Consider the following 18,261-nt stretch of genomic DNA (forward strand, 5'->3'; position numbering starts at 1 on the left):
TGGAAAAAAGTTTTACTCTGTGGTGAGAAAAAATGTAACCTTGACGGTCCAGATGGCTTCCAACTTTACTGGCATGACAAGGAGATCCCACCTGAGATGTTTTCTACCCGGCACAGTGGAGGGGGGTCCTTCATGATCTGGGGTGCTTTTTCATTCAGTGGAACAGTGGAGCTTCATGTGGTGCGGGGTCGTCAAACGGCGGTTGCTTTACATACAGATGTTGCAGTGGGCATCCCTCATGACTGAGGGCCCTCGTCTGTGTGGTAACAGCTGGGTTTTTCAACAGGACAACGCTGCAGTTCACAATGCTCGCTTGACCAAGGACTTCTTCAGGGAGAATAACATCACTCTTGGACCATCCTGCATGTTCCCCTCATTTAAATCCCATAGAGAACATTTGGGGATGGATGGCAAGGGAAGTTTATAAAAACAGCCATCAGTTCCAGACAGGTGTTGCCCATCGTGAAACACTCGCATCAAGCATGCCCAAACCAATTTTTGAAGTGATTAACAAGAACGGTGGAGCTACTCATTACTGAGTCCTACTGAGGACATTTTTTGTTCTGGTTTGGAGAGGGTTTTTTTTATTTTTTTGAGCGATGGTCTTAAACGTTTGATCAGCTGATAAACAGCCTATTTCAGTTTAATTGTTGTTTTCAATAAATTACTTTTTAAAAATGCTTTTTGTCTCACTCCCCCTTCTTGCTTTTGAATATTGTAGCTCTACTTAAAACCTCAGTAAGATCCAAATGTGCAAAATGCAAATTCTAGCCATTTTTTAACTGGTCTTAAGATTTTGAACAGGAGTGTACTAGCAGCAAGAATAGCAGTTGCACAGTTTGGTGACATGTTAACTGTTTAAACAAAACTAGCTGTAGTACTGTAAGTGAATGAGTGAACTAGTTAACGGAGACGAGTACCCGTGAGTCTCGACCATTTAAAGACTCGCGAGATTTGACCGACTCATTCATGATTCGCACATCTTGTGTCTTGAAATACGGCGTCAATTTTTTTCAATACTAGGAGAAGGACTGCATACACTTTGGGTGATATGTCCTATTTTCTCTATACTAAAAGGTATCAAAAGAATAAAAATATTTACAAATGTTCTACAGTATCCTGTTTGTGAAACCGGAAATGGCGTTCTTGTCTTTCCTTCCAGAGCATAGACGTGATTAATAAGCTAACACGTTAGCAATGTCGGGTATGGAGGATATTTCCAACGATTTTGGGACATTTAAAGAAGATAGTGAGTTTAATGTAGAGGCGGGGGACCATGTCGAGGATGGCTTTGTCTTGGACCCCACTCGGTACATGTTTTACAGGTAGGTGTCCGTTACCGAAATGTATTAGTGTTTAGCTAGGTAGCTGCTTATTAGTAGAACTAACTTAATCATGGAATGAAGACTAGCTTTTGTCTCGTGTTTGAGTACGAAAAACATTAAATGAGCGTGCCTATTTTCCAAACTTGACATTACTTCAGTATCGTAAGGTCTTACGTTAATGTTAAGTTACAGGTGCCTCCCCAAACAAGTTCTACTGCATTAATGTGATGCATTTGGTATGTATTCATTTGTTCAGCTAGAGTTTTATTTGTTTGTTTTTATATGTGTGTTTCAGAGACAGAAAGGAGTGGGCTGACTTGGAGCCTGTTCCTCAGGATGATGGACCGAACCCTGTTGTAAAGATCGCTTATTCAGAAAAGTGTGAGTTTGTTGGAGATAGGTATTACACTAGCTGAAGATGCAATTTGCAGCAAGTTAAAGCACCAGAAAACATCTCCATTGCGGTGCAAGATTCTGATAAATATGGTGTCGATTCGATACCAACCTAGTCTTTCTGCTCCGCAATGACTGGTAATTTTCAATTGCTTCTCTGAGATTGCGTGTACCGTAAGTGGATGTGCGCGCACACTTAAAAGCCACTCCCCCTTTTCGGGCCGAACGACAAATCCTATTCCGTTGACCTCGACGTTGTGATGAACATTTTAATTTTGTACAAACTGTTCTCTGAAACCACAATTGGTAACATAAATTTTTTGGGTGAAAAAAGTGTCATTTGGAGCCAAGGAAGAATGGCAGCTTTAATTTATTGAGCATGATTATAATCAGAATAAAACACAGGATACATATTTTATGCAAAAACAAATGTTTTATCCCCAAACTCAATAGTGAACAACTTAACAATATATAATTATAACAATGTGACAGTATCAACAAAATAGTACAATTATTTCCTTTTATTACATGCAATCTACTATTGGCTCGCATTCAAATCTGAGCCCTTTTGTGGCCAAAATCCATGACCTTATTCCCAAATTACCCCAACAGTATAAAAATATTTACCTTTAACAATATCAAAATCAACTTTATTTGCCGTGTGTTACCACACTAGGAACTTGACTCTCTGTTACAAAGTACAACAATAGTAAATAAGTTTACATATATATGGACAACACTACTAGACATATTTACATAGAATGATTAGAAATGTGGTATTTGCAATGTTACAGGTTACAAATTCACAGTGTTGCGTCCAGGACAGTATGTAGTGCAATGCTCATGGGTGCCAATAGCAGTGGTTGGTAATGTAAATATGACTAAAAAATAAAGTAGTACCTGCATACATACATATAGGTCAGCTTGTTGGGGAGGGGTGTCATATCAATGATGTAATAAGATGAACAAAACAACAGATATTTGTAAAAAAAAAAAAAAAAAGTGAACTGAAAAATCTCAATCTCATCACACTAGTGATGATCTGATACCTTTCATATTGATACTACCGAAATTTCGATAGATCCACCCACCCCTACCTTTAATGAGTTTTACATGTTTGGTCCAAATAAATAGCAGCTGTTGCGCAGGATTGCAAATCATACTGTAAATAGGTGCATCAGTACCCATGCAAATAATGTAAATACGTGACTGTTAAACTGTTTGTGTTCATTTATTTTCTGTCTTTTCCAACAGTCTCTGATGTTTTTGATTATTTCCGTGCCCTCCTAAAGAATGATGAAAAGAGCGAAAGAGCTTTCGCCTTGACTGCAGATGCCATTGAGCTGAATGCTGCAAATTACACAGTGTGGTAAGCTCGTTGTTGATAAGTTTGACTGGAAATTATGTTTGAAATACAGTTTATTTTAATTAGGTTCGCTGCCCGTAACAAGATGTTTTCTGAAAGGCAGTTGCATAACTGCGGGCATTTTGTGGCAACATGCAGGCACTACAGGCGGGTGTTGCTACAAGCTCTGGCAAAGGACCTGAGGGAGGAAATGAGGTACATTACAGCCATCATTGAGGATCAACCTAAAAACTACCAAGTGTGGTGAGTACATCTAAAGAAATGTCAGTTCAAACATCGTGCCATAGGATGTTAGCTTTTAGGGAAAGTCATTTTCTCCAGTTTCATTTATGTAATCAAGTACAGTCGTCCCTCGTTAATCGCGGTTATTTGCCCACCTTTTGAGGCGAAGCTGACAACAATCGGAATGTGACAGCACGTGAAACCCAGCAATAGGTTCCAGAGCTGACCACGATAAGTGAAACTTCCGCAAAGTAGAATTCAATATTAATAAACGGAATATTTTCTTAGTTAAGGCATAGAAAACCTGTTTATTACTTTATAAATACAGGTTTTACCACGATTAGTGTCCTGTAGACATGAAATAAGACCCCAATAGTCACTTTTACACTCCTATTATTCTTTGTTTAAATCACATTGCGCAGGCTATGGGATCATTGCAGGGCCATAAGAAGACAGCCGCCGCTTGCATAGCAAGCTACTGAGCTAACTAGTTAGCCTCAACAATTTACTTACAGTATTCTAAATTTAAGTGTTTCAAACGGAGTGGGGAAGAAGGACAAAGAAGCCAAAAACGTACCATTTCCACACAGATTGAGAGGAGAACCCTTTTAATTTTTTTCCAACTCGAGCTCAGCCGTGGCATGTCCGTCTCAGCCATTGCATGTTGGCTCTCTCAGTATCCTGTCTCCATGCAGTGTGAAAGGTAATGTAATCTAACGTCATGTCTCATATCACTGATGCCTCGTGACCAGAATGCTGCATATAACTTGTCTTTCAATATTTTCTGACTAATAATACGCCATAGTCAACCACAAAACAGAGAGCATTTATTAATTAATTATTTTCTGAAGAACCGCAATAGAGTGAGGAAGCGGTATTCCAACTGCGATATAACGAGTGACAAAATGAATTGCAGAGAGAAACAATGTTGTGAAGTGAAATGAAAAACCATCTCAGCATTGCAACTGTCTTCCAGGCATCATAGGCGTATCGTGGTAGAGTGGTTGAACGATCCCTCAGAGGAGCTGGAGTTCATTGCAGACATCCTCAGCCAAGATGCAAAGAACTACCATGCTTGGCAACACAGGCAGTGGGTCATCCAGGTTAGTGATGGACAGTGTTTATAATATGATGATGATGATAATTATTATCATCAGATTTATTAGTGCTTTTAAATAATTCGTTTTTAAATTGTCAAGAAACTAACTGATCTTTAGGAATTTTGGCCATATCAAATACAGATGTAGAGCATATCTTCTGCCGGAGCACTTTCCTCCCTGAAAACAGATTACAATAATCCCTCGTTTATCGCGATTAATTGGTTCAATACTGCTTGTCCTCACTCGTGTCGTGGAAAAGCTGGAGCCTATCCCAGCTGTCTTCGGGCAAGAGGCGGGGTACAGTCTGGACTGGTCGCCAGACAATCGCAGAGCACATATAAACAACCATTCACACTCACATTCACACCTATGGACAATTTAGAGTCGTCAATTAACCTAACATGCATGTTGTCCTTTAATCCCTTAAACTGTATTTTAGTTCATTTACTAATTGTTATGCTTAAATGCTTAATTTAGACAAAAAATACATAAAAATAGCTTAATATTCATATTTTTGACTAATAATAGGCCGTAGTCAAGCACGAAACAGCAGTCATATATTAGTTTTTGAAAAACTAATTATAGTTGTCATTTATTTCAAAGTCGATATCCGTATGTAACGGTAGTCGTCCCTGCAGTCCAGCCCTCCGCACGACTGGCTCAAACGAGCGACCACATCTGATTGATGAGCTCCACACACAGGAGGCGACGTCACTAGTCCATTAATTTTCAATGGAACTTGCGCGACAGGGCTTTTATTGCCAGTCTCTGTCCAGCCAAGCGACACGTAAATTGTATGCGTGTGCATGTCATCGTGCACATGCGATCCCAAAAAGTTGAAAAATGTTCAACTTTTGCCTAGATGAGGACCAATCAGCGGGAGTTTCATTGACCGACTAATGAGCGGACAGGAGGCTATTCAGTACTCTCTTGCAGGTAAACTTGGAGGAAAAATAATACCTGCCATGTCAGATATCCCGGAGCTACTAGACATTTCCAAAAAAGAAATTAGAGATATAAAGAAAAAACAGCGGCATGGAAACTTGATGGCGCCAGAGTAAACATATCAGGTAAGTTTACATTAGTTTACATGAACATTTACGTCTGTTTATCTTCAATACACGCAAGATCCGATCCTAGCAAGAGTACTTGATCAACACCACTTTTTCTCCTCTGAACTACTTTGATACAAAATTCCTTCCAAATTTGACAGCGAATCAAAACCGCGGCAGACTCGTAATTCACTCTGGATGTGAGCACGTCGCTCACCGTTGTCGCTGGCCACAGCTGTTTGCCGCCGGCCAGAGCTGTTTGTCGCCAAGCCAGTGAGCTAAAAGAAACTGTCAATTCACTGTGCTGCAGATTTCTTGAGGCGTCAGATAGTGATGTTTAACCAAGATGATACTCTCATAACCCTACTAGTTGGAATAACATTAGCAGTGCAATGCAATAGAAAGTTGTCTTTTTTTTAAAAACATTTTAACAAGCTGGCTGCTGCACTTCCGTTGAAGTCCTCTGGTGCCGTGTAGTGAAAATATCCTGCAAGGAGGCAGTTATACTGTATATTGAAATAAACACTGATCTTTAATATGCAGCGTTATTTTTACACAACTCTGAACAGCACGGAAGGCCCAAAACATGTGAAAGTGCCAAATTACGACAAGATATTCATTCTTTCCATTAAACTTTCAGGAGTACAAACTATGGGACAAGGAGCTGGAGTTTGTAGAGAATCTCCTGGAAGAAGATGTGAGGAATAATTCTGCCTGGAATCAGAGGCATTTTGTCATCTCACTCACGACAGGCTTCTCCGATCAAGCCGTGCTAGAGAGAGAGATTGAGTAAGTCTGTCCGTATCCTCAAGTGCCTTTCACATCACATTTCTACCAGTATCTGGGGAATATCCACTTCCATTAATGTGTAGGAGTCAGCATTTCCCACAGGACTGCGCGGAAGTTGGGGTAGATGGCATCATTGTTTAATTTGCATACTTGTCCCATAACGCAAAAAGTTCGGCCAGAGTGGAGATTTTCAAAAACTCTGACCCAGTGTTTGCGTGTGGATGGGTGAAACTCAGCAGAAATGTGCAACATGATCTCATGTTTTTATTTAACAACAGAGCTTGAAGTTACTGGACGTATTTTGCGCAGCAGTAGACATGCATGTGTGTGCCTTAAAACACGCACGAATGATTAAAACCAAAAAAATGTGTGATGCTTCCTGGGCTTTATGTAAATGTGCACTGATTTTAAAGATAATGTACACATCATTGTACATCTAATATATCACTATATTGATAAACAGATGCAATATAATGTGTGACCAAGTCATCTGCAGTATGTGTGTAAGGGAGTGAAACAGGTATGGCCAAATCTATCTACCACGGTCTAGATTTATTATTTTATACATACACACATTTATATTTTATTATTATTATTATTAACACTGGGAGGTTATGTTGTAGTTTATTTAGGTAAATATGACTTCTATGATTTTACTTAGAATGTTTGCGGTTCTTCTCTGCACAACTGTCTTTATCTTGCCTCCATTTGTATTCTCACATAAGGTACTGTTTGACCCAGATCAGGAAGGCCCCCCATAATGAAAGTGCATGGAACTACTTGAAAGGGTAAGACATTTATTTCCTATATGGTGTTTCTTTTTATATGCACTGTATAAATCTGCCACAATGATTATTTGATCTTACGATAAGTTCCTGACTGATTCTTAATTTATTTACCCGAGTGGGCACTGATTGCAGTCTGATCAAACTGTTGTCATCTCACAATACTGGGACAGTAATGAGCATAATGGTCATTATTGCTGCCATCACTTCTATTATTGCTACTTGCAACCTACCAAGTAGTGATGACGAATCCTGATTTTTCTCCAAGGATGCTGCAAGACAGAGGTCTGTCATCTCAGCCCGGCCTGCTGGAAAAAATCCTGGAACTGAAGGAGACACGTTGTTCCTCTTACCTTCTAGCCTTTCTCTTTGATTGCTACGAAGATGCTTTGGAGAGCAGCAGTGAAAAAGAAAACGCGGAGGAAGAACGCATGGAAACCTTAAATCGAGCTTTAGAAGTAAGTAAGATGTAAGGTGCTCCAAATTTTAACGGAAAAAACTTTGCTTTTCAGTCTGTTTGTAGTTGTCTTGTCGTCTCAAAACACTGCTTGAGTCCAACTGTGTTTGTAACGCATTTTTAATCACAACACGTCCCTGTTAGCAGCCAGCTATTGTTTGCTTTATGCATAATTTTAGCCATTTGAAAGTTTACTATTTCCACAAAGGATGCTGTTCAATACGCTCACGCAGGTAAACATGGAAGAAAAAATAATAATACTTGCCGTGTCAGATTTTCCGGAGCTATTTGGCATAGGTCTTGATGTGAGTGTGAGTGTGCCACCCACTGGTGTAGCTGGCCACAGCCGCTTGTCGCCTCCCGTGTGCAGAGTTTTGTACACGTAGGTAATGAGTTTCACCAATCATGGTCGTTTGTCGTCTCCCTTGTGTGGAGCCCATTACGCCACAAGTAGGTGAGAATTCAAGAAATAACTCCTAGCTAAACATGACGGTGCTGTTCGTGTTAATATCTCCTCCCCTTCTCCTCCTCCTACTTCGTAAAAGTAAACAGTAAAGTAAAATTAAACTTTAAATGTTCATTTATCTCCGTCTTTTCTCATTTATGTGCATTTTAAATAGTTGTAGAAATCTAAAGTTTTTTGTGTTAGCATTTTTGGGGTTTCTGGAATGGATTAATTGGATTGACATGATTTGTTATGCGAAAATGGGTTTGGTTTGAGTCAAAGCATTTTCTTTCAAAGGTGAGTGAATTAACGTGTGAGACAGCGCCCTCTGCTGGATTTATAGCTGCAGTGTGTACTTAGTACCTGAGGGTGCAAATTTAATGTTGTCTTTTCTCTTTTGTCTTCTTCCAAGGTTTGCCAACTTTTAGCTCAGGAGAAGGATAACATCCGTAAGGAGTATTGGCTGTTTTTGGGACGTTCTTTAAAGAGCAAATATGGATTGAGTGGGCCTATAACAGCTGATGCTGAACCTCCATCTCCGACAGCTGAGCAGCAGGAAGTGAACTAGACATGCTGTGCCCACTCCACTACCACAAAACTTCTTTGCTGAACTTCTGACTGTCAACTCCAGTTTTGTTTATTGTAGAACAGGATTCTCACTACACACGCTCATGCAGGGAAGGAAATGACAGCTTATATATACATATATGGATACATATACTAGGGCTGTCAAAAAAATAACTCCTTAATGGCAGTCATAGTATTAAGAGTTAAACATTTTAATGTAATTAACTCATTCACATCATGGCAAGTTTTTATGACAGCAGACAGGCACAGAGTAGCGTCCCCACAGTCACACAGAGTCTTGACGCTCTTTTCTAACTTTATTCTGACCTGAACACATCACCGGCATTGCAATTTCCAACACCATATATATCTCCAACTCACAAACACGTCCCTAATCCATTGGTCCTCGGAATGACAGTGTTGTTAGACGACCGCAAGGTGCATTCATGGACATTCCAAACGTCAGAAACATCTTTATTACGAGTGTATGTGTGGTCTAAATAAACAGAACGACAACGAGTGGATATTTTCATCACTTGGTAACTCTTAATGCGAAAGCACAATTTGTTGCATTTTTAAAAATGCTCGGAAATCCCACAAATACGCGCAAAACATCAGACGTAGTATCTTTTAGCTTAATCTAAATGTTAGTTCCTTTGGAGCTGTTAATTTTTTCAAATATATATAATAAATACAGATGTATATCTGTATACTGTATCCTGTCCTGTCATTTATCTTTCTGTCACAAAAATACTGTAAAAATGGGCATTTTTCAGACACGGTTTTAAATAGTGATTAATCATGATTAATTGATTTGAAAACTGGTAATTTGATTAAAATTTGTAATAAATTGACAGCCCTAATATATACACATATATGGCAAGTCCATTCAAAAGCAGGACAGAAATCATTTGTGGGCCATTAGGTTTCATCGCATATGATCATGTATGTAGTTCATCATTCTGCCCTCCTATGATAGCTTTGTTTGTAGGTATTGGTCCTATGTTATCATGTTACATTGCATTGCTAGCAACAGGACATGGCGTTACTAAAAGCACTCTCAAGTGTCTTATTTGTGTTTTAAAGTGACTTTGCAACTGACTCATTATTAAATCTTTACACACCTCTCACCTTTTTCAGGTTTAATGGTGGGGGAAATGCATCACAAAATAGTCGAGTATGTGCACGTATCACATTCACGATTCAGCACTCACGGCCCTGCAAATCTACATGCCGTATATTTATTGTTTCAAAAAAACAGGCTGTTTTTTTCTGTGGAAAACACCACATTCACAATAAGTGGGTAATAATTTATACTTGCAGTATGTGATAATATGAGAAGTGTGTGTGAGGGATATTAGCGCTTAAACTTGGGTAATACCACCAGTGAACAATGGCAATTGAAGAGAGAAGGAGAGGGTTCTGGAGCTGAATCTAATCTAATTACGACAGTCGCCTTTATTGCAAATGTTGATCAAAAATCAGAGGAGAATGTCAACATCAAGCTAGTAGGGGGGTTTGGGGTTTGTGTCAAAATAGACATTTATATGGGCGGATCAATTACCCTTGGTTTTTTGGTATTCGCTGGTGATCTGGAACGTAACCCACACAAAAAGCTACTAGGGCTGTACTGTACTTGTTAAGCCACTGCTGCCCTTTCTGGTCAAACACACACGCATTAGCACTCCGCCTCGTGTCTCACACTCTGTAGGAGCTGGTCAATCGCTTCACATCACTTCATCCATGTTTCCTTCACCACAACATGCGCTGTCCCTCTAGTTTTTGCAGCAGTGTTAGTAGACGAGTACCCTAGTACTTGTGGTACAGTACACCAGATGATGATATGCAAAAAAAAAAAACTATGTGATTACAAGACAAGCATTGCAAACAAAATTTTGCAGTAAAATTGTGCATCGAGTTAGACTTACCTGTGAGTAAAGTGAACGTGGGAAATGCAAGCATCAATAAGTGCTTACATTGGTTGAATCCTAAAGAGTCAGCAGTCTAATTTGAACCCCACAACTCTTTAGCTTGTGTGTCATGAATCATACGCAGTAAATAAGACGAGTCTGTAATTCCACACCTTGTTGTCCACAACGTCCATAAAAGCTTAAGCTCCTGCCTGTTTTTCAAAATCCATATTCATAAGCAGTGCACGAACGTAAGGTCTTATGTATTAACAAGGAGTTCTGGCTAAGGTCTTACTTTATGATATTTATGATGAGATTGGCAGCCAGGCTTGGTTTATAAACATTTCCATACTGTAGGATCTACAATATGCTCAATTGTAGAAACGTAAGCTCCAGTGGTGTCCCATTACTTTTGCTCAGCGTCATTTATGTATTGTCACTTTTTACCAAAGTTACGGTAGAGAGGTGGCAGTTTGACCTTGGAACAGGTTATTTTCATTTCCCTCACTGTGCTTCCTAATGGGAAAGTTTGATTAGAAATCCGAACAAACTGGAGAGAAAAGTTTACAGTAATTTAACTTTGATGTAAACGTACAAGGTGTCTCTGGTGTCTGGACATACAATATACAGAAATTAGACAAAAAAAACTATTTTAAATTAATATAACACATGAAACAATTATTTAGAAATAATATAATTTAAAGTGCCATAAATACAATAAGTAAAATATAAATAAAAAGTATGAAATCAGTAAATTCAGTTTAAAAGAAGAAAACATATATAAAAATTAACTTGTTAAATATAACAATTTGTATAATACAGTAATCTTTTGTCTATTGTGGTTAATTGGTTCCAGATCCGACAGTGATAAGTGAACTTCTGCAAAGTAGGATTCCATATTTTTTGTAGTTTAGAGCATAGAAGCCCCTCTCATTACATTTAAGAGCCCTCTAGACATGAAGCAACACCCCTATAGTCACCTTTACACTCTTATTGTCCAACATAGCAGGCATAATAACAGTGGCGGAGCCACACATTTTTCATTGGGGTGGCCAAGATGAGACCATTATTCACAGAGGTGCTCATAAGTTGATACCTGAAATGTCTCCACCAAGCTCCACCACTGCATAATAAGACATGGAAGACATAAATAGGACTCGTGCTCATGTGTGTTGCGGTCGGTGTGTTTGGCTGCTAGGGCAGCTGACTGCGGCACGGACAGGAAGTGCCGTCCGGGATTCAAGAGTGGGATTTCATCTTGCCGTGGGTTATGGCAGGGATTATTGTGTCTGTTGTGAGATCATTCAAACCAGCAGTAAAAGCTTGTTCCGGCGATCAAGTCTGGTGCTTGTGTGTCTCGCCAAACATTACAGTAACATTACTGGCACCTAGTGACCAGAGTGAATTACTACATATCTCTGAATGCGTCTTCTGAATGCCTTATACTTGTACAGTAGTTCATTTGCTTGAAAAGAATTAATTTAGACAAAAAAGTATGATTTGCTTAAATATGCATATTTTAGACTAATAGGCCGTGATTAAAAAAAACAAAAAACGTGATAAAGTGAAGTCATGAAATTCAAAACACGAAGTGGCGATGGATTACTGTTCATGCATTTTTGCGCATGTGTCCAGGCTTTAGGGACGCCCTGTATAGAAAGAGAAGCAGAGAAAAGGAACAAGATTATGACCTTGAGGTATTGCATGCATTTGGACATTCTGGTATGATTTGCTCGCCATACCGATTGCATCTAGTAATACTGTACTTATCGTAGTGTAATAGCATGTTTCCATAGTCATTTTCCTTATACTCTCAGACAAGAGAGCCGAGGTAATGTTCCCACTAAAGACAAGCAAACTAAACAATAAAAATATGGCCTACTAACCTCCTCTTGTCATTCTGGATAAACTTTTCTTTCCTGGAGTGGGTGTTTTCCTGGAGGGCAACAGGTCCAACCACATACCAACTCATCCTTTTGGTTCCGTCTGAGCGACATGTTACATAATGCTCATATTCACTGACTTTTTACTCTGACACTTGGAAATAATTCCATGCATTTGCCTCCAAATACGGAGGGTGGTGACAGTGACTTGATGTCGTCCGTGCATGCCGGTCATAATAACATGTATTAGAAATATTACTGTGTTCGCTATTATCCAATGAATGCGTTGAATCTTGGGTATTGGTTTGTAATGGTAATCATTACATCTCATCTCGCTGCATTACCTCATAGTTGAGCTTTGCTCGAAAGTCCTGGGCTAAAAATCCTCTGAAAAACTTTGTGAAAATCCATGAAGCAATGACAAGTGTTCATCCTCTTAAAGAACAATCACAGTGATGGCAAGAAATGCACTTTAGATATTAATCTCCTTTCTGCATCAGCTGCTTCCAGCAGACCAGCATGTCCAAGCCTGCGGGATGATTTATAATTGGCTTCAATATTTTCAGCTTAATGAAATGATGGTGATGTCGAGTGACCCGACACTGCTTGGCCCTGAAATCTTTTCATAGAAGAAGCTCAGCTGAACATTCTGTGGAATGCAGCATTCAAGGACACTTTGAATTGAAAAGTCTCTCCAAGGAAACTAATTAGTAATATTTATCACTCAGTAACCAAGTCTTTTAAGAGTCTATTTAGTTGATTTGCTTCCATTTGAAAGGATTCATCGATGATTCAGACTCTGTATTGAGACGCTAATACTGGTAAAAGGCCTCTTTTTTTTCGGCTAATATTACTGTTTTGTTAATGCTATTGTTTTGTTTTCTATTACTATCTGTTCTGTTTACACAATGGCGGTCCAGAGTCCGGCCCGGGGGCTATTTGTAGTCTGCGGCTCATTTTTATTGGCTCGCCACACATTCTAAACACAAAATTAAACAGCCTCACATCAGAACCACTTTGCACTGAACAGGAAGTCACTATGCACATTTTAACGCTGTCAAACTAGACAGGAGTTGCTGTTGGGGTTTTTTTACACTGCTTAGTGATAATGATGACGTTAATACTACAACAACCAACAATGGATCTATTTTTCATGGAAATTGCTCCTTCGGAGCTCACGTTTTATGTCGACACTAATCACGGCGATCAGTGAATTTCCGCAAAGTAGGATTCCGTATTTAATAATGGAATATTTTCATTGCTAGAGCATAGGAAACCTGTTAACGACCTTTGAAATCCATTTTTTTAATCATTATTAGAGCTCCCTAGATATAAAATAACACCCCTACAGTCACCTTTACACTCGTATTACCCAATACAGTAGACATAATAAGAGAAAATAAGCCATTTAAGACATAGATAAGACTCATGCTTGTGTGTGTTTTGCTGTAAATGTGTTCCGGTGCTTGGGGAACCGAGTGGGGGACGGACAGGAAGTGACGTTGGAGATTCAGAGTTGAGTTGAGTTTGCCATGGGTTAGAGCTACAACAATAGCCCATATTAGGGTTTATTGTGCCTTTTCTGAAATAACTCAAACCTGCAATAAAAGCTTGTTGTTCCCGCCATCGGGTCTGGTGCTTGTGTGTCTCACTGAACATTACAGTAAAATGACGGACACCGGTGACCAGTGTAGAATACTACATGTCATCATGTTGACTGTGTCTTCTGAATGCCTCATATTTGTATTTCACTTTATTTAGCCATTTTTATGCTTGAAAATGCTTAATCTAGGTAAAAATATGTAACATTTGCTTAAATGTGCATATTTTTTGACAAATAATCGGCCATATTCAACCACGAAACAGCATGATTTATTAATTAATAGATTTTTGAAAAACCATAATACAGTGAAGCCGCGAAATTCAAAGCTCGAAGTGACGCGAGGTTACTGTGCTCACTAGGCCGCAGTCAGCCCCTTTGGTTTCTAATGCTTTAGAAACATGGAATAATAACTAATAATAATGAAATGTACAATTTTAGGTGGACCTAACAGTGATGACTTTGGTGTCTTCCAGCTTTGTGTGCACACAGCAGAACCATGAGGGCTTCCCTGATAAAAAAAAAAAAAAAAAAACTCATCAAATTTATCGGACCATTAAATTCTCTCATTTTCTCCACAATGAAAATACTCTGTCATGGTGACTCCTCATTCTTGGATTTTAATAAAGCTATTTCCAGAACCTTCTCTGCTCCAGGTTTATTTAAAGAGCTCTTAATCACAGTCAGTGTGTTGAGATTTCCCACTTGAACGAACACACACACACACACACACATACAGTATATAATAGTACAGTAACAGTAGAGTACAGTGGAACAACAAAACCATTTTCTCTGTTTGGAGTTCCCAAAGTAAGTCCTTACTGCCAGCCCCTAAGGAACATGTGACCAAACATAAACACAGCTGTCAAGTGTAAAAAGAAGTTAACCACTGTCCAAGTGTTTTAAAAAGTTGATCAGTGTTAAACTACTTGAATGTCTGATTCTTCCATGAATTGTTTGAGCTAAGATCATGACTGACTGCAGCTTGCCAGCATAAAAGAATTCGTTCCTTGGAACTTAGACATCTAAGATGGGGAATTGTAAGTTTACACAAGATGGGAAAGTATTTTGGAGCCATTTCTAAAGTGCTCCAGACATTGGTTAGGATATTCAGGATGTTAGGATGGTTAGGATGTGAATGGCAAAAATCTGCAAATAATCGAGACGCACGTAAAAATGTCCTTTTACTATCAATGGTGTGATGGATGATGTTGTTCATGAGCAAGATATTCTCTCATCTGGACAATAAGACTTGGCTGCACTGACACCACACACACACACACACACAGAACTGCTACAGTCATGGCTGATTGTAATGAATGGACGGCCAAGGGTATCTTCTATCTTTCAATTGCACTTAAACATTTGCTTCATTGAGTCGAGTGTGTGTGTCCTCTGCTTTACATCTAAATGAATGTGAACAGTGGAATGCAACAAGCTTCACGCTTCCCCTTTTTAGCCGGTTGCCTGAAATAGTATGTTTTTACTAGCCTTCCTCTCACACAATACTGGGAAAGTCCCCCCAGGATGGATGCTTAGGTTGTTTTTTCTTTACCTTCATCTGTCACATCTTCGCAAAACCCATTTAGGTTGCATCATCATCTCTTTATTTCAGCAATATGATGACTCACGCACACGTCCCTCTGCAATGATGTGGGCGACATACAACTTATTCTTGCACGTAAAAATAAAAGAGTCGTCCTCAATGACAACAACTGAAGCGCATTTTTAACACTTTTATTAAGGCTGATGATGGCTACTTCAGAAGGAGTGATTTAGCAGTATTGGCCGTGGACCGTCTTCTACTTATCTGCACTCCTACTCACTATCTGACAAAGAACCACACAATTACAGAAGAATGAAAACAAAATGAATCTTTTTTATGCACGCATGTTTCAGAGTGTAGGACACCTCTTGGGAGCGTTTTGATACCTGGCAATTAGTAAAACTAAAACTACGGAATGTGTTTAACAGAATACACTGTTTGCAAACATCCATCAATTTTCTATGCCGCTTATCCTCATTAGGGTGGCAGGGGTATGCTGGAGCCTATCCCAGGTGACTTCAGGCGAGAGGCCGGGGACACCCTGGACTGGTCACCAGCCAATCGTAGGGCACATATAGACAAACAACCATTCACTCTCACATTCATACCTACGGACAATTTAGAGTCACCAATAAACCTAACATGCATGTTTTTGGAATGCGGGAGGAAACCGGAGTACCCGGAGAAAACCCACGCACGCACAGGGAGAACATGCAAACTCCTATTGTGCCTTTTGTGAGATAAAACTTGTAGTAAAAGCCTGGTGTTCCGGTGATCAAGTCTGGTGCATGTGTGTCTCACCAAACATTCCAGTAACATTACTGACACCTTGTGACCAGTGTACAGTACTACATATCACTACTACATATATTGTATTTTAATTCATGTAGCCATTTTTATGCTTGAAAATGCTTAATTTAGGCAAAAATATGTTAAATTAGCTTAAATATATATATTTTTTTTTACAAATAATAGTCCATAGTCAACCACAAAAAAGAATTATTTAATACAACGTAATATATTTTTGAAAAAACGTCGAAGTTAAGGCTCAAAATGGCGAGGGATTACTGTATAAGTTTGACTTTTGACTCTCACACAGGTGCATTCACGGACCATGGAACAAAGTGCGAAGTCTAAAGGACACATAAAGACACAAACATGTAAAGTGGTACAATGGTACATGTTTGCTGTACATTTTACTTGTTTTATCACATATATGTATTTATAAATGATTACCAATTTAGGGTGAACGTGTTTTCCGGGGGAAAAAACAGCCTAATTTTCTAGAAAAAAATTTTTTGACCAAAAATCAGCAGATTTGCAGTGTGTCGCTTGACCTACTGTACCGTAAGTGTAAACAATATTAATAAAGTAAACGATGTTACATCACGCTATTATATTTTTATATTACTACGATGACTATTTTAGGGATGCTAATATATTAAGTCATATTAGCATAGTTAGTCATATTCAAACATCTCCAATTACTGGTCCACACGAACGCCCTTTCTCCTGCCACACGCAAACACACGCACGCACACACAAGCTCGGCCAGGGACAGACAGCCCAAACTTAAGGTTTAGGCGTGTTGTGCACGTGAAGGTGATGAGTGGTAAGGTGGATAAGTGATCAGTGTTTATGAAAGGATTATCGATGAGGCGGTAAATGCAAAAAACAAGAGGCCTTGCCTTCCTGCCATTAATTATTTAAATCTTTCCGGTAAAGCGGTCGGGATGCGAGAAAGACGCCACAGCGGCGCGGATCGCCGCCTGTGAACCGGAGGAGAACCCGCCGATGATGTCCGCTGCTGGTGAGGTTCCTCCCCGAGCAGACGGAGGATGAAGAAGGTGGACTATAATGAAGGTGAGTGGCAAAGGACTGTGCGTCGTCCTGTCCAGCAGCCTCCTCTTCGTGTGCGCGCTCAGCGAACTTGCTCTGGGATTAAGATGCGTCTCACTGGGTTCCTCAGTCAAAGAACATTTCCACCTCGGCGCCGCGGCGGGAGCTTTCTACTCCGGGATGCTGCTCGGATCCGGGCAGGTTCTCCTGGGCGTCGCGCTGCTCTGCTGCACCGGGAAGCCGCGCAGCAGGAACTTGGTCCTCCTGGGTGTTGTGGTCTTCTTGTTGGGAGTCCTCGCCGCCTTCTCCGGTGCTGTGGTGGACGGGGACACCGCTTCTCTAGTGGAGAGGAAATACACACACTACTGCTTCCACCCGGGACTGCTGAGCTCCGCCTGTGAGCAGCTGAGGGAGTACCATCGGAGTCTGGTCATCTCCACGGTTCTCAGCACGTTGGAGTGCCTCCTGGGGCTCCTCAACCTGCTGCTCATCCAGCGCTACAAAGCGGCGCAGTTTTCCAGGAGCAGGCCGGGTCAGAGGCACAGCTCCGGGCCCATCATCTTCAGCGAGGAGCGGGACTGCTCCTCTGCGGATTTCCAGCCGGTGTCTTACATCAATTTAGCTGTATTGAACGTGTTTGATGAGACTGGAGCTGAGGTGCAGCGCGGCGGACACCCGTCCATCGAACTGCCGGGGTACTCGCCCGCAGACCCGGAGATCAACCGCTGCTTCCCATTCTCTTACCCGCTCCCCAGCGACCTGCCGCCGGCTTATGAGGACATCTTCCCGGCTGAGGTGTGCAACACATAACCGCTGTGGATGTGTGACACTCTTCATCCTCCATCACCATCGAGGAAGGCGCCAGGTTCTTACACCTGCTAATGTTGAACAATCACACTCACAACACAAATAATAAGGCAATCATCTTCTATAAATCTGTGTTGGAATATTTACTGTTCAGATTTATACTTCAATAAAAAGT

The 18,261-nt window shown here is 40.2% G+C and overlaps 2 protein-coding genes across 3 annotated transcripts; both read left to right on the forward strand.

Moving 5' to 3' along the window:
• Positions 1-967: 967 nt before the first annotated feature.
• fnta (farnesyltransferase, CAAX box, alpha) lies at positions 968-9,095 on the forward strand. 2 transcript variants are annotated; one of them, XM_054792932.1, is made up of 10 exons: positions 968-1,077; positions 1,163-1,325; positions 1,621-1,706; positions 2,973-3,087; positions 3,223-3,327; positions 4,283-4,409; positions 6,099-6,247; positions 6,973-7,035; positions 7,301-7,490; positions 8,347-9,095. In XM_054792932.1, exons 2-10 carry the CDS (start codon positions 1,198-1,200, stop codon positions 8,500-8,502), a joined length of 1,119 nt encoding a protein of 372 aa, XP_054648907.1. In that variant the 5' UTR covers positions 968-1,077; positions 1,163-1,197; the 3' UTR covers positions 8,503-9,095. The 2 variants fall into 2 exon arrangements, with proteins under 2 accessions (XP_054648907.1, XP_054648908.1); XM_054792933.1 differs by having other exon boundaries at positions 981-1,046.
• Positions 9,096-16,941: 7,846 nt separating this feature from the next.
• LOC129190024 (transmembrane protein 271-like) lies at positions 16,942-18,261 on the forward strand. The gene has a single exon (XM_054792322.1). The coding sequence runs from the start codon at positions 17,298-17,300 to the stop codon at positions 18,087-18,089; it is 792 nt and encodes a 263-aa protein (XP_054648297.1). The 5' UTR covers positions 16,942-17,297; the 3' UTR covers positions 18,090-18,261.

The sequence above is a fragment of the Dunckerocampus dactyliophorus genome, chromosome 11 (genome assembly GCF_027744805.1).
Source record: "Dunckerocampus dactyliophorus isolate RoL2022-P2 chromosome 11, RoL_Ddac_1.1, whole genome shotgun sequence".
In the NCBI taxonomy this organism is placed as follows: domain Eukaryota; kingdom Metazoa; phylum Chordata; class Actinopteri; order Syngnathiformes; family Syngnathidae; genus Dunckerocampus; species Dunckerocampus dactyliophorus.